The sequence below is a fragment of the Acinonyx jubatus genome, chromosome E2, assembly GCF_027475565.1.
Source record: "Acinonyx jubatus isolate Ajub_Pintada_27869175 chromosome E2, VMU_Ajub_asm_v1.0, whole genome shotgun sequence".
NCBI classification, from domain to species: Eukaryota; Metazoa; Chordata; class Mammalia; order Carnivora; family Felidae; genus Acinonyx; species Acinonyx jubatus.
This window is the reverse complement of record NC_069396.1, coordinates 59621405-59636261: the sequence shown is the minus strand read 5'-3', so window position 1 is coordinate 59636261 and position 14857 is coordinate 59621405. Positions and strand designations below refer to the sequence as shown.

The 14857-nt window shown below is 48.8% G+C and overlaps 1 protein-coding gene across 2 annotated transcripts in view; it reads right to left on the bottom strand.

Moving 5' to 3' along the window:
• Nucleotides 1-8929: 8929 nt before the first annotated feature.
• LOC106984985 (zinc finger protein 154-like) overlaps nucleotides 8930-14857 on the bottom strand; it is a 110194-nt gene continuing 104266 nt past the window's right edge. The window contains exons 1-3 of one of the 2 annotated variants that reach the window (XM_053211141.1): nucleotides 12606-14533; nucleotides 11907-12033; nucleotides 8930-10608 (exon numbers count right to left, since the gene is read on the bottom strand). In XM_053211141.1, the coding sequence (XP_053067116.1) occupies nucleotides 9221-10608; nucleotides 11907-11940 (1422 nt within the window). In that variant the 5' untranslated portion in view covers nucleotides 11941-12033; nucleotides 12606-14533 and the 3' untranslated portion in view covers nucleotides 8930-9220. Of the gene's footprint in view, nucleotides 10609-11906; nucleotides 12034-12605; nucleotides 14534-14857 lie in introns of those variants that run through there. The other variant, XM_053211142.1, reaches the window with a different exon arrangement.

Genomic DNA, 14857 nt, shown 5'->3' with positions numbered 1-14857 from the left:
TGAACAAACTAACAAACTCTTCTTCGATTCCAAAAATAACTGTGGTCACAGGGAAAACTGCTGTGCCCCGGTCGAGACCAGCAGATACAGAGATCACAATATACTGAAGCAGAAATGCACATGTGGAATCCGTGGGAGCCCGTGCAGGGATAGGGAGACTGAAATGTACTTGCCCAATTGCTGGAGTCTCAGTGGAAACGAGCCTGAGAGAGAAAACTTCCTGGGGAACCCAGCCCTGTGGAGAGCTCCCACACACTTGTAGAGTTCTACCTGATTCTCGCAGTGAGCATCCCGTGACGTTCTGTGATCTTCTGTGACAGGAGAAGATCCTGTGCTCCAACAGCAGAAAGGAAAAGAAACCATTTTCTTCTTCTTTTTCTTTGAATGTGACCTGTTTTCTTTGTTTGTTTGTTTGTTTGTTTGCTTTTTTAAGTAAGCCCTGTGTCCCAGGTGGGGCTTGAGCTCATGAGCCTGAGATCGAGAGCCACGTGCTCTACTGACGAAGCCGGCCAGATTCCCCCAAAGAAACCATTTTCAAATAATGCCAAAGCATGGTTCTCTGCAAAGTCTGCTTGCAGAAAAAACTGATTGTTTCGATTTGAGGCAAATTAATGCTCTGAGACTGAATTTGTCTTTATTTAACAGAGGTTCACCGTGGGAATTTCACGAGCTAGTGACATACGAGGTAATCTCTTAATAAGCCAAGGAAGAAAATAACATATCCAAATCAATAGTCAATTAATCACACTATTGTAGCAGGCAGAAGGAGATGAAAGGAGGCAAAACTTGTTCTGAGTTAGTACTATGGAGAGACGGCAAACCCATAGCTGATGTCCGGCCGCCAGTGCAAAGGGAAGTCCCCTGTTCCTAGAACATGTTGTTAGGGAACAATGATGCCAGTGTTGATGGGCTAGTGGATCTCCTTCCAGGGCCACTGTGGTCTTCCCCACTGGTGTGAAAGAGTGGCCTTTACTATGGCAGGAGCTAATGCCCTAAGGTCTTTGGAGAGCTATTCAGATGAGCAGTTAGCCTTGCCCAACCCAGCACTCTGGGATGGTCTTCACCAACTCTCCAGAGTTTTAGTCTAAATGGCCCTTAGCCATATTGCCCCTTCCTATGTTTTTATTGCGAAGTCCCGGCAGGAACCCTCAGCACCTGGGCTACTGAGTTATTATTGGTGAGAACAGATGAGTTGATGACGTCTTGATGCAAGTAACCTCATTCTTTTGTCAAAACACATTACTTCTAAAGGCAGATTCATTTTCGTCATCAACGAATGGCTCTAAATCATACCAAACCAATATGCACACTATTTGAGCAGAGCCTAAGTTGCTCAGGATTTACCAGAGCCTAGGTGAACAGAGGGAAGGGAAATATACCTACCTCCAGGCCACGCGATCCACCCTGTCCCAACCAAGGTGTGGGGGGACACTGACAAGGCACAGTGCAGAAGCACAAACTCACTATAAGACTTGAGACCTCTATTTTATGTCAGCAAATTCATTCCATAAAAGAAAATAAATCTTTGGGGCACTTGGGTGGCTCAGTTGTTAAGCCTCTGACTTTGGCTCAGGTCAGTATCTCATGGCTTGTGAGTTCGAGCCCCACGTCAGGCTCTGGGCTGACAGCTCAGAGCCTGGAGACGGCTTCTACGCTCTCTCTGCTCGTTCCATGCTCATGCTGTGTCTCTCTGTTTCTCAAAAATAAATAAACATTAACAATTTTTTAAAAATAATAAAATGAATCTTTAACCTACAAACAAAACCTCTTAATCTCAGAAACTGTGAGGATCCACTCATAAGGAACTCAAAGGTTAAAGAGGAAATTTCTGTGCCAAACAAATCATAACACTGTTCCAGGCATAAAACAAGACAAAACCAAACAGACCCCTAGTCACAGACGACGTAACAGTCCCTTCTCCCCACACTAACACCGCTCCTGTCTACACCAGTCCCGTTCATGGAGTACTTCACATATAGACCTCAAGACAATATCACAAGGCGTGATGAATGTAAAAAGTCTGCAGAGACCAAGCAAGCCTTCGAACCAGGCTCACACTAGACAGGGATGTGGAAGTGGGAGACTAGGAATTTAATGTTGTTGTTGTTGTTGTTGTTGTTGTTGTTGTTGTTGTTGAGACAGAGAGAGACAGAGCATGAGCAGGGGAGGGGCAGAGAGACAGGGACACACAGAATCCGAAGCAGGCTCCAGGCTCTGAGCTGTCAGTGCAGAGCCCGACGCGGGACCCAAACTCACAAACCGCGAGATCATGACCTGAGCCGAAGTCGGACACTTAACCGACTGAGCCACCCAGGCGCCCCAGGAGACTAGGAGTTTAAAACAATTGTGATTAAGATGCTAAGGCTGTATTGGATAAATTAGACAGCATGCAAGAACAGACGGGTTATGTAAACTGAGATGGAAATTCCACACGAACAACCCTCCCACCCCCACCCCAAAAAACAAATACTAGAGATCAAAAGTGTAACAGAAATGAAGAATGCTCTGGTGGGCTTATCAGTAGACTGCACGTAGCTAAGCAAAGAATCTGACTTGAAGATATCTCAGAAAAACCTCTAAAACTGGGAAAAAACAAACAGAAAAGCCTGGAAGAGAAAACAGATGACACAGCTGTAGGACAACCACAGAAGCTGTCAATTACCAGTTCCAGGAATAATAGAACAAAGAGATACAGGACAGAAGAAACTGAATCAAGAATTTCAGTTGAATCCAAATTGCATCAGTCTTGAAACTGAATCAGTCTCTTTTTGGAATGCTTTCCAAAACAGAACGTAGCACCCTAAAATGGCTTCACTGATGCTCTCTCCTCAGTATTTAAAGAAGAAATTGTACCAATTCTCTACAATCTCTTCAGAGGGAGAGGCAGAGGGAATGAGCCCCTACTCCTAAGAGGCCAGCATTATCCCAGTACCCAAACCAAACAAAGCCATGACAACGAAGAAAACTATAGACCCAGTCTCTCGTGAAGACAGATGCAAAAATCCTCACCGGGATGCCACCACATACCTGTTAGAGTGAGGAACGGGAATGCTGACGACAGCACATGCCGGTGAGGATAGGGGACACCATGAACTCTCATTCCTTGCTGGTGACAACAGCACAGCCACTTTGCAAGACGCTTGGGCGGTTTCTTTCAGAACTAAAGTTACTCTTACCATACAACCTGGCAACTGGCTCCTTCGTATTTACCCAATGGAGTTGAGAACAGGACCACTCGGGGCACCAGGGTAGCTCAGTTGGTTGAGCTTCCGACTTCAGCTCAGGTCATGATCTCTCAGTCTGTGAGTTCGAGCCCCATGTGGGGCTCTGTGCTGACAGCTCAGAGCCTGGAGCTGCTTCGGATTCTGTGTCTCCCTCTCTCTCTGCCCCTCCCCCGTTCATGCTCTGTCTCTCTCGGTCTCAAAAATAAATAAACATTTAAATAAATTAAAGAAAAAAAAAAAAGAAAACAGGGCCACTCAAATATCTGCCAGTAATGGTTTCTAGCATCTTATTCAAAATTGCCAAAACTTGGAAGCAATCAAGATGTCTCCTTAGTGGGTGAATGGATCACATTGATATGTGCAGACAAGGATATTATCTAGTTATGAAAGGCAATAAACTATCATGCCATGAAAAGACATGGAGGGATCTTAAAGTGCATATTAAGTGCGTAAGTGAAAACAGACATCTGAAGAGGCTTCATACTGGGGGCGCCTGGGTGGCTGAGTTGATTGAGAGTCTGATTTCAGCTCAGGTCATGATCTCACAGTTCGTGGGTTCAAGCCCCACTGTGAGGCTCTGTGCTGACAGCTCGGAGCCTGGAGCCTGCTTCAGATTCTGTGTCTCACTCTCTCTCTCTCTCTCTGCCCCTCCTCCGTTCTCTCTCTCTCTCTCTCTCTCTCTCTCTCTCTCTCTCAAAAATAAATTAAAAAACCATTAAAAATAATTAAAGAGGATTCATACTGTAGGATTCCAGCTATATGGCATTGTGAAAAGGGCAACATTATTGACAGAATAAAGGATCAGTGGTTCCTGGGCAATGTGTGAGCAAGAGAGGGATGGATAGAAGGAATCAGAGAATTTTTAGGGCAGTGAAAATATTCTATGTGATACTGTGTTATATATTAGGAGTTGTTCAGACTCCAATGTACACACCAAGAGTGAACCCTCATATGCACAATGGACTCTGGGTGATAATGATAATCAAAGATAACAAATGTATCACTCTGGTGGGGGACCTTGATAATGGAGGAAAGGCGCTGCGTGTGTGGGGGCAGGGGATACGCGGGAGGTGCCTACCCTCCTCCTAATTTTCCTATAAACCTAGAAGTGCTCTAAACAAATTAAAGCTTTTTTTGAAGTTAGTCATGTTTTTAAGTAATCTCTACACTCAGTGTGAGGCTCAAATACAGGAACCTGAAATCTAGTCACGTGCTCTTCCAACTGAGCCAGCCAGCCACCAGCAAAAATACAGTTATGTGTTTGCATTTACTCATTTTGAGAGAAAGAGCACGTGAGCAGGGGAGAGGGACAGAGGGAGAGAATCTTAAGCAGGCTCCACCCCGAGCACGGAGCCGGACGCAAGGCTCAGTCTCACGACAGTGAGGTCATGACTGGAGCCAAAATCAAGAGTCAGACAGTTAACTGACTGAGCCACCCAGGTGCCCCTAAAGTTTTTAAATTAAAAAGAAAAACAAAAACAAGTAAACATGAAACAAAACATTGAAGTGAGAGTTACTAGCCCTGGATTTTACTTCCCATCCTGCAAGTCACTTCCGCTTCTTGGGCCCTAATTTAATTATCTGCAAAGGAAGGATGTGGGCCTTGTGTTTTGTAAGGCTTTTTTGCGTTCCCCCTTTCTGTGGTAATACTAATTGTTTCTACTTTAAAGCTACAAAGGGCTATCTCAATCTTTGTAGGATTTGTCTACTACATCAAATAAAATGGAATAACACACACATTAATAATGGCTACTTAAAAAGACAAGAAAGTTTTACGTTTTAAATATCTTTTAAACAATTTAATTCAGGCATAACTGTCCTCAACTGCTCATATCTAGAACGTATGTTTTGTCCTTTTCATGCTCACGGTATTAAAAGCTTCCTTCTGTCCTTTTGAGTTTATCCTCCTCACCATATGATATTACTCATAACATGACATATTCTACCCATTATAATGGCATTTCCAAATATATTCCCCAAACGGAGAAGGCTATCATTTTATGGTCATTCTTCACTCATCTACCCCCATCCACTTAGGAGTTTAAATTTGATCCCAGACGTGATGTCGTTACTCACCTAATCCCTTCAGAATGTGTTTCTAAGATGGAAATGCTCTTGTATGACTCCAAAAACTTTATTACACACAATCAAAATATTTGAACCTATGATATATCATTTTAAGTGCTGGGGTTTGTCAGTTGTGCTCCTTATTTAATGCAGATTGGTTCCAATCAGGATGGAAAATTTAGCCTTAGGCAAGTATTAGGTAAATCTGCAAGGCTTCTAACCTATATGTACCACTGACCATTTGTTAGCTTTTATTGTTCACTTGATAAAGTGCTCGGCCTTTTCTCTATTCGAATTTGCTACAGTGTAGATGCGGCTTCTTGACTCCATGCCCAGCCTCCTCCCGTATTTTGTATTTTGAGTCCAAGAGCTTTGCTCAACATCATGCAACATGAGGGAAACGCACTTATACCACGTGAGATACTGGTACACATGTACCAGCTGGGTTCACATTTAAAAAGACTAACCGTACCCACTCCTAGCAGAGATACCACAGAAATGGAACTCTCATACACTGCTAGTGGGAATACAAGAGGAAGAATCATTTTAGATGACAATCTGGGGTCCCTTAGAGGCCCTACATTCACCCACATGCTGACTCCAGGATTCACACAACAGAGAGGACCCTGTCAGTACGAAGAACTGTATCCAATTTCTGCAGCATTTTTACTTGCAGCAGCTGAACCTGGAAACAAATATCCATTAACCGGAATAAATAAGTAAATAGCGTCGTGTCGATAGGACACTCTTCTCAGCGATATAAAAATGAACTGCTCGTACAGGCACCACTGATGAATTCCAAAATAAGTGCCACATGAGGGCACCTGAGGAAATGAACTAAAGGCTTTAAGACTTCAATCATACAAATTCTAGAAAATGCAAACTCATCTATTATAATGACAAGTCAATGGCTGCATGGAGGATGGATTATCAGGGAACACAAATAAATATGGGGGTGTGGGAAGGTTTATGGTCATGATCGATGGCTTCATGGGTTACATGAATGTCATAACATCAAACTGCATAACTTAATGATGGAAACTGCATGTCATTTGTACCTTACTGAAGCTTTAAAAATAAGGTTCACATTAAAAGTCTGGATTGCCACGAACTACTGGGACCTCATGAAAATAAAAAGCTTCTGCACAGTGAAGGAAACAGTCACCAAAACTGAAAGGCAACCGACAGAGTGGGAGAAGATATTTGGAAATGACATATCAGATAAAGGGTTAGTATCCAAAATCTACAAAGAACTTATCAAACTCAACACTCCAAAACCAAGTAATCCAGTGAAGAACTTGGCAAAAGACATGAATAGACACTTCTCCAAGGAAGACATCCAGATGGCCAACCGACACATGAAAAAATGCTCAACATCACTCATCATCAGGGAAATACAAAGCAAAACCACCATGAGATACCACCTCACACCTGTCAGAATGGCTAACATTAACAACTCAGGCAACGACAGATGTTGGCGAGGATGCAGAGAAAGAGGATCTCTTTTGCGCTGCTGGTGGGAATGCAAACGGGTGCAGCCACTCTGGAAAACAGTATGGAGGTTCCTCAAAAAAATAAAAATAGAACAACCCTACGACCCACAGCAATTGCCCTACTAGGCATTTATCCACGGGATGCAGGTGTGCTGTTTCGAAGGGGCACATACACCCCATGGTTTATAGCAGCACTATCAACAATAGCCAAAGTATGGAAAGAGCCCAAATGTCCACCGATGGATGAATGGATAAAGAAGATGTGGTGTATATATACAATGGAGTATTACTTGGCAATCAAAAGGAATGAAATCTTGCCATTTGCAACTACGTGGATGAAACTGGAGGGTATTATGCTAGGTGAAATTAGTCAGAGAAAGACAAAAATCATATGAGTTCACTCATATTGGAACCTTAAGAGACAAAACACATGAACATAAGGGAAGGGAAACAAAAATAATATAAAAACAGGGAGGGGGGCAAAACAGAAGAGACTCCTAAATATGGAGAACAAACTGAGGGTTGCTGGAGAGGTTGTGGGAGGGGGGATGGGCTAGATGGGTAAGGGGCACTAAGGAATCTACTCCTGAAATCAGTGTTGCACTATGTGCTAACTAATTTGGATGTAAATTTTTAAAAATAAAATTAAAATTAAAAAAATAAAATAAAGTAGAGGAAAGAAAAGAAAAAAAAAGTCTGGATTGCCTACACTTCAGATATCAAGTCGGGCCACCATAGTGACTCCACCATGTGTGTCCTCATCAGAAGACATAGGTGTCAGCGGCAGGAAAATTAGGTGAGCAATGAAGGTGTTTCCGTGTCATTCAACAAAGACACTGGCTGGGTCAAAAAGGCCTCACTGTTGAACTAAGAGCTCTCTCCTGTCTCTGTCCTCATTTTGCTGCCATCTGTAACCGACTTTGGTGAACAGCCCAGAGGGGACACAGGAATCCACAAGACCTTGAAATTATTTTTCTGACAGGCCCTCGGCTACACAAGACAGACCCTTCTGGAGGTCCTGAGATTTTCTGTACCTGCTCATCCTTCAAGGTCATAGTGCCTAAATACTGTGGATGCCCTTTTCAGAGAGGATCACTCCAGTTTGTTGGTCTCCTGCACTCTCTGTTAATCCAATTTGTGTCACAGTGATCATGCCCATGGCCCTTATAGTCTTAAAACCAGTGATGCTACCTACAGAATTCAGGACGTCAAGGCCTGTGGCTGTGCTGCCAGGCCTGGGGAATAGATTTCCTTCAAGAGCACCGGGCACTCACTATACCATCAATATCCCTTGTGAACAAGACAACAACTTTATGTTGCTTAGAAGCCCTGAAGGTTGTCCTAACAGCCAACAACTGCCGCCCTTCGGGTTGAAACTCTGACCCTACAAAATATCCTGGCATCCAACTATAAATTAGGATCACAGAGCCTTTCAGCCTTCCCTTAAAGTCTTCAAGCAGCCATACAAACTAAACTCTGACTGGAGAGCTACCTTCTGCCGTCACACTGTCCCTTCTAAGGCACACGAATCTGTTCACATGCTCATGCTAGCAAACACAGTTAACTTCATACACGCACACAGTGAATGGAATCCCCACGATTAACAGTGACTTAAACAGTAAGACCTTTATTATGGTACAAACAAGAGCAATGGGAGGGTGACTGCTGGGTTGGTGACTTGGGAGGCTGGGATTTCCATCTCTAGCGTCACGGGGACAATAACAGCCCTGAGACATGCAGTCCACCTTTTCAATGCACCAACAGTCCTCTAGGCCAAAACTGGGTGAGATCCATGCCCTACCTCCTCAGGGAGGAAAAGTGGGGAAGGAGCAATACTGGGGCTGTTCATGGTCATCTGGGACCTGCCCTGACACTGGGGAAGGAGCAAGTACTTGGGCTGTTCATGGTCATCTGGGACCTGCCCTGACACTGGAGCATGGCCCTGGGCAGGTTCACAAAGTGCACTGCAGCTGCCACATCCCTGGGGTTCCTGTAGATGTTTAGATGTATGAGGTTCAACACAGGCAAATGGCACCTTCCGAAAGGCTCTCCTCCAGCGCTGTCACACTGAACACCTAAATGCTGTATACCTGCACATTTCAGGTAGGTCTCCCATTTGAAATTTGTCATCTCCGATGAGGTAAGTCCTTTGGCTGAAGGCTTTCTCACAGTCACTGCATTTCTAAGGCCATTCTTCAGTGTGAGTTCTCTGGAGTGCACCGAGGCTAGACTTCAGTCAGCCCCTTCTCCCATAGGCCACATTCCCGGGCCTTCATCTGATGTGACATTGTGGTGTTTTAGGAGCTTGGACACGGACGTAAATATTTCCCACCTTCAAAACTCATAAAGCCTTTTTTCTGGTGTGAATATTTGAACGGTCACTGAAATGGAAGACACGTGTAAACGTTTCCCAAATTCACCGTACTCCTCAAGCCCTTACCCGGTGTGCACTTTCCGGTGCTTAATGAGGCTGGAGCTATGGCTAAAGGACTTCCCACATTCGCTGCACTCATAAGGCCTTTCTCCAGTGTGAACTCTCCTGTGTTTAATGAGGCTAGAGTTCTGAGTAAAGGATTTTCCACATTCAGCGCACTCGTAAGGCCTCGATCCAGTGTGTACTCTCTGGTGTTTTAGGAGACTGGAACTGTAAGTAAAGAATTTCCCACATTCGCTGCACTCATAAGGCCTCTCTCCAGTGTGAACTCTCCGATGTTGAAGAAGCGCAGAGCTTTGGCTAAAGGATTTCTCACATTCGCTGCACTTATAAGGCCTTTCTCCGCTGTGGACTCTTCGGTGTTCGATGAGGCTGGAATTCTGAGTAAAGGATTTTCCGCATTCGCTGCACTCGTAGGGCCTTGATCCTGAGTGAACTCTCTGGTGTTTTATGAGGCTGGAGTGGTAGGTAAAGAACTTCCCGCATTCGCTGCACTCATAAGGCCTCTCTCCAGTGTGCACACTCCGGTGTTGAAGGAGCGCAGAGCTCTCGCTGAAGGACTTCCCGCATTCGCTGCACTCGTACGGCCGTTCTCCGGTGTGAATTCTCCGATGTTTAATGAGGTTGGACTTGTTGCTAAATAATTTCCCACATTCGTCACACTCGTGAGGCCTTGCTCCAGTGTGAACCCTCCGGTGTTGAATGAGGCTGGAGCTTTGCCTAAAGGACTTCCCACATTGCCCACACTCATAAGGCTTTTCCCCAGTGTGCACTCTCCAGTGGTCACTGAGGCTGTAGCTTTTGCTAAAAGATTTCCCACATTCACTGCACATGAAGCATCTCTCTCTGCTGAGGTGTCTCTGGTGACGAACAAGGGTGTGTCTGCAAGTGAGGTCCTTGGCGCCCTCTCCCGAGGTGCACGGAGTTCTCCTTCCGTGAGAGGCCGCCCCGCACTCAGCTCTCCTGTCTGACTTCTCCCTGGCGTGTGTGGCCCGATCCGGGAGGAATCTCGAGCTCGCCAACAAGTCCCTCACAACCTCGCCACAGGAAAAGGGCTTCCCGGACACACAGAATGTGTAGTCCTTCCAAGAAGAGGCTCCGCCCCTGTTGCTCCCGAAGCATTTCTCTCCAGTGCGCTGCTGCTGGTGCGCAAGGTCTGTGTCGAAATACACCTGCTTGTCACACGCCCCCATCTTGTGCAGTTTCTGTCCACCAGGTGTCGCGTGGTGCTCGGTCGAATGTAAAAGTTCCCTCAAGTCCGGGACACACACCTCACGAGGGGGGGCCTTCTGGGAGGACACAGCCGCCTTGGAAGTCCTGCCCCGTGACACTCCTTGTACAGAAACGCTCTGCTCGGGTGCCTCCTCGTCCCCTGCTCCATGCCAGCAGCCTGAAAGCAGGAAATGCTGGTGAAGCGCGGGCTGACTTTGACGGGAGGGAGGCTAGTACACGAGCTACAAATGTGTGGCCAACAAACCCGGGAACCCATGCACGGGCCTGTCTGCAGGACCACAGAGTTGGCTGAGGTTGAGGATGGGGCTGCTTAGCAGTAGTGGGATACAAAGAACACTGAATGAGAGAGGCCTTCTGAGATGAAGGCCAAGCATGCGGCGGGACAGAGAGGAGGCAAAAGGTCTACAATTCAGTCCTCTGCAAACAGCTTTCCATGCAGTGCAGAAGGGTGTGTCAAGGCTCAAGGAAACAGGACTGTGACAGGGCAGGTGGTGTTCAGGGACGGCTTAAGAACACGGCCACACCTCATGACAGAATACACAGCGGCCACTGTGCAGAGCGCTGCAGGTGGAGTGGTGAGAAAAACCGGTGCCATATGGAGCCCAGAGCTGTGACGCTCACCCCGGGCTGGAAGTTAGAGTAGAACTGACAAGTAACAGGGATGACATTCGGCAAAGCGCCATAAAAGGGCAAGGAGGGACAGAAATGAAGTACGGCCACTGGCTTCAAAGTACTAGTCAAAGAGAACAGGCTTTGGGGGCAACCTGAACCCAACACTGACGTCGTCTTCCTCCAGGTGCCACTCTGCAGGGCCTGGCTGCCTCTGAGCCATCCTGTGGGTGGGTCACCGGACCTACTGTGAACCACCACAGGCTCCCCGATCCAGCCCCACTCCCACCACGAGCAAGGATATGGCACCTTCGTGATACAGGTACTAAGGAGAAGGAGCGGACCGATGAGTGGCCACCAGCAGCCTAGAACAGCCCAGCGCATGACAGCCTATGGGAAAGAGAACTAAAGAGTCCCCGGACAACTCTGGAAGGGGGTCTCGTGAGAACAGCCCATGGTCCGTGGAAGCAGTAACTCTGGCGGAGAAAGCAATTGCGGGCACAGGCAGGCACGGCGAAGCGTCAGCTAGAGAAGGCAGCTGACCTGGAGCATGCAGATGCCTTGCACGTGGACGAAGTCACCCAGGCAGGAAGAGGGTAGTGAAGCTGGTGTCCGTTAGGTCCACCGCGAGACTCCACCCTCTTCCCTGCACGTCAGCAGGAAAGCCGGTCCCACTCCAGGAAGGAGGGCAGTGCACAGACCCCAGCCTTACCTACTACAGCACCCACCCAGGGAACTGGGGAAGGACGCAGTGCTCGTGGTCCCAATGTAAAGACAGACTGCTGCTGGGGACATGGGGAGGGCAGAGACTAGCCCAGGGCACAGGAGTGGGTTTGAGGGTCTTACCCAAGGAGGTTATATGGGCCAAGGTCTCCAGCATCACATCCTGGTACAGACATCTCTGAGCCTCGTCCAGGAGACCCCATTCCTCCCCGGAGAAGTACACGGCCACGTCTTCGAAGGTCACCCTGCCCTGGCATGATGGGGACAGATGAAACCACAAAAAGCCCCTGTCCCAAGATCCACAATCCCTTCCCCCACCCACCCGTAATCCATGCCCATCCTCCCCCAGTCTCCCAACTCAGAGGAGGAACCAGGCCCCAGGGCTGGGAGCCAAGGCGCTCTTCCCTCCTCATGGGCCCACTGATCACAGGGTTCTGCCGACACAAGAGGCACGTGGACAAGTACGTATCCAAGTTGTGGACCTGGCACAGAGGTTCCACCCACTCATGCCAGGCTATTCTTCTGTGGTGGCCACGGTCACGTAAGTCTCAGTACCAGGTCCCCAGGCCATCAGGCACATTCCCTCCCTAACTACACACAATTCTGGAAACTGGATCTCACAACCACATGCCTATGGTCAACACCGCCTCACTGTCCCACGCTGCAGAAAGGTCTCCGGCCTCCCCATATGTGACTTGTATTGTAATCACTTCCTCTTCACCCCACTGGTGAGGACGGGCGTCCCATCTTAGGGCAATGGGATGACTAAACACACGGCACCCGACCCCGTACAGAGGAGACGGACAGCACTTTATTACCCACAGGTATTCACCGCCTGGGAGAGGAGGACACTGCACCCAGACGGGCCCAGAGCGTGGTTGTTGTGTTCTGAAAGAGTGAACATGGGGTGCCTGGGTGGCTCAGTCAGGTGAGCGGCCAACTTCGGCTCAGGTCATGATCTCGCTGTCCCTGAGTTCGAGCCCCGCGTCGGGCTCTGTGCTGACAGCTCAGAGTCTGGAGCCTGTTTCAGATTCTGTGTCTCCCTCTCTCTGACCCTCCCGTGTTCATGCTCTGTCCCTCCCTGTCTCAAAAATAAACAAAAAACGTTAAAAAAATTAAAAAAAAAGAAAAAAGAGCGAACAATCAGGAGCCGGAGGATGCAGGCTTCATTGGATAGAGAGGGTGGGGTGTCTCCTGCTTTGTCAGAGGACGTGATCGGCCCATCTGAGTCACTCCACGGGCTGGCAGGGAACTGAAACCCACACGAAGGGCTAATCAGCACACGCACCTTCGAGGAGAAGGCTGTGTGGCCCGGAAACCTCACCGGCAGCAGAAGAGGAAGGAGGAGAACGTCCACTAGGCCAAGTGAGTCCCTCCGCCTTTCAGCACACACAAAGATAGGGCATCACAGGGGTCTTCGCTCTTGGCCTCACACCACAGTGAGCACCAGCTTCCAGAGTGTGCTCGGTAGAGACAAACAGGATCCAACGCCACTCTAGACCTGTCGTGTTTTCCACTAGTGGTGGCAGCCCCAAGATCCTTCTGTGCAGGCCACCCTGCCTCAGACCGGCAGGACCTAGTGTCTGTCACAGGTGACCAGGTCAGCAGGTCACAGGTGACCTTACCCTCCAGCATGAACGAACCCTTCCGCCTCGCCCCGGCTGCACCAACGTCCTCACACATCCTGGCAGAGTTCGCAGAGTGGAGAAGCTCCACAGGCTCAGGCCTGACTGTCGTCCTCTTGCTCTTGTCACTCCTCAGCCTCTGCATCCCTCTCGCGTCTACTCTTCTGCCAGAAACCGCGGCCACCTGCCCGTGCATCCTGTCCCCACACACTCTCCCTTCATGGCCATTACATCCCTCATCTCTCAAGTCACACCATCACCCAGGTATCGAGCCCGAACTCCCTTTCTCCCCCCTTCTTCCTGGCACCATAATCGCTCTACCAGCATAACCAGAAGACTGCTCCTCGCAGATGTGACTCCCAGCTCACTCGCCTGGGCCCACACAGCAGCCACGATATTTTTAGAGGTCTCCCTTCTGAACCCCTCCCCAGATTTCCGGAGCTGTGTGTTGGCTGCCTACTTAATGCGTCCACTCAGTGCTCCCAAAACATCTCCTGCCCACCCATCACTCAAACTACCAGCTTCCTCATCTCCGTTGACTGAGCTTCCTCCCCATGTCCATGTGAACAAAACCCTGGAAGTATCCCTGAATCCTGTTTCACCCTGTGACAGGGTGAAACATTAGAAAATAGAGTTGTCACTTCTTAAAACACACATCCCGACTCCAACGACCTGTAAGCCAGGGCCCTGGTCCAATAACCCTCACCGAGACTATGACAGTAGCCTCCTCCCTGAACCCGCAGTCTACACTTCATGCTATAGCGGGGTGGATCCAATGAGGTGCTTGGTAATGTCACGTCCCTGCTCACATCCAAGCTTCCCACCACAAGAGACACCCAACTTCTCAGGCAGTCGTTCCGGTCCTGACTCCTGTGCCCCTGCTCCTTGTTCCCAACCGAAACAAAGGGACCGCTCCTTTCCTGAATAGTTCTGGCCGGGTGTTAACTCCAGCGTGTGCACACCTCGCTACCAGGTCCTGGGACAACCGTCCCACACCGATTACCACAAACGGAAACACCTTCATGTAACTCCTGGCACGGGCCTGGGGTTTCTCCAGGGTCTCCAGACCCCAAACTTGCGGAATGGCACCTAAGAGTCCCGGGGACACAACAATCCAGGACAAGGGGGTGGGGGTCGGGCCAATGAGGGACTGGGGCCCCGCCCACCTGTTCGTGTCGGTTCCAAAAACGGCCCTGCAGCCCCGGGAAATGGGGGCGTGTCCAGCCGTGGACGCGGGAGGCCACGGCGGGTTCCAGGTATCAAGGCTCCCCGAACTCTTGCCAGCCCTGAAGACTACGACTCGACTCGGCTGGCAGTTCAGCCCCTGTGCCTGAGTGCTCTGCATCGCCCCTCACCACGTGCCCCTCCCCTGCAGCCCGCTTCACGCCGCACCCCTTCACGCCGGCGCTGAGACACCGGGCCCCCGCCCGCGAGCGCCTTCCCGGCCCG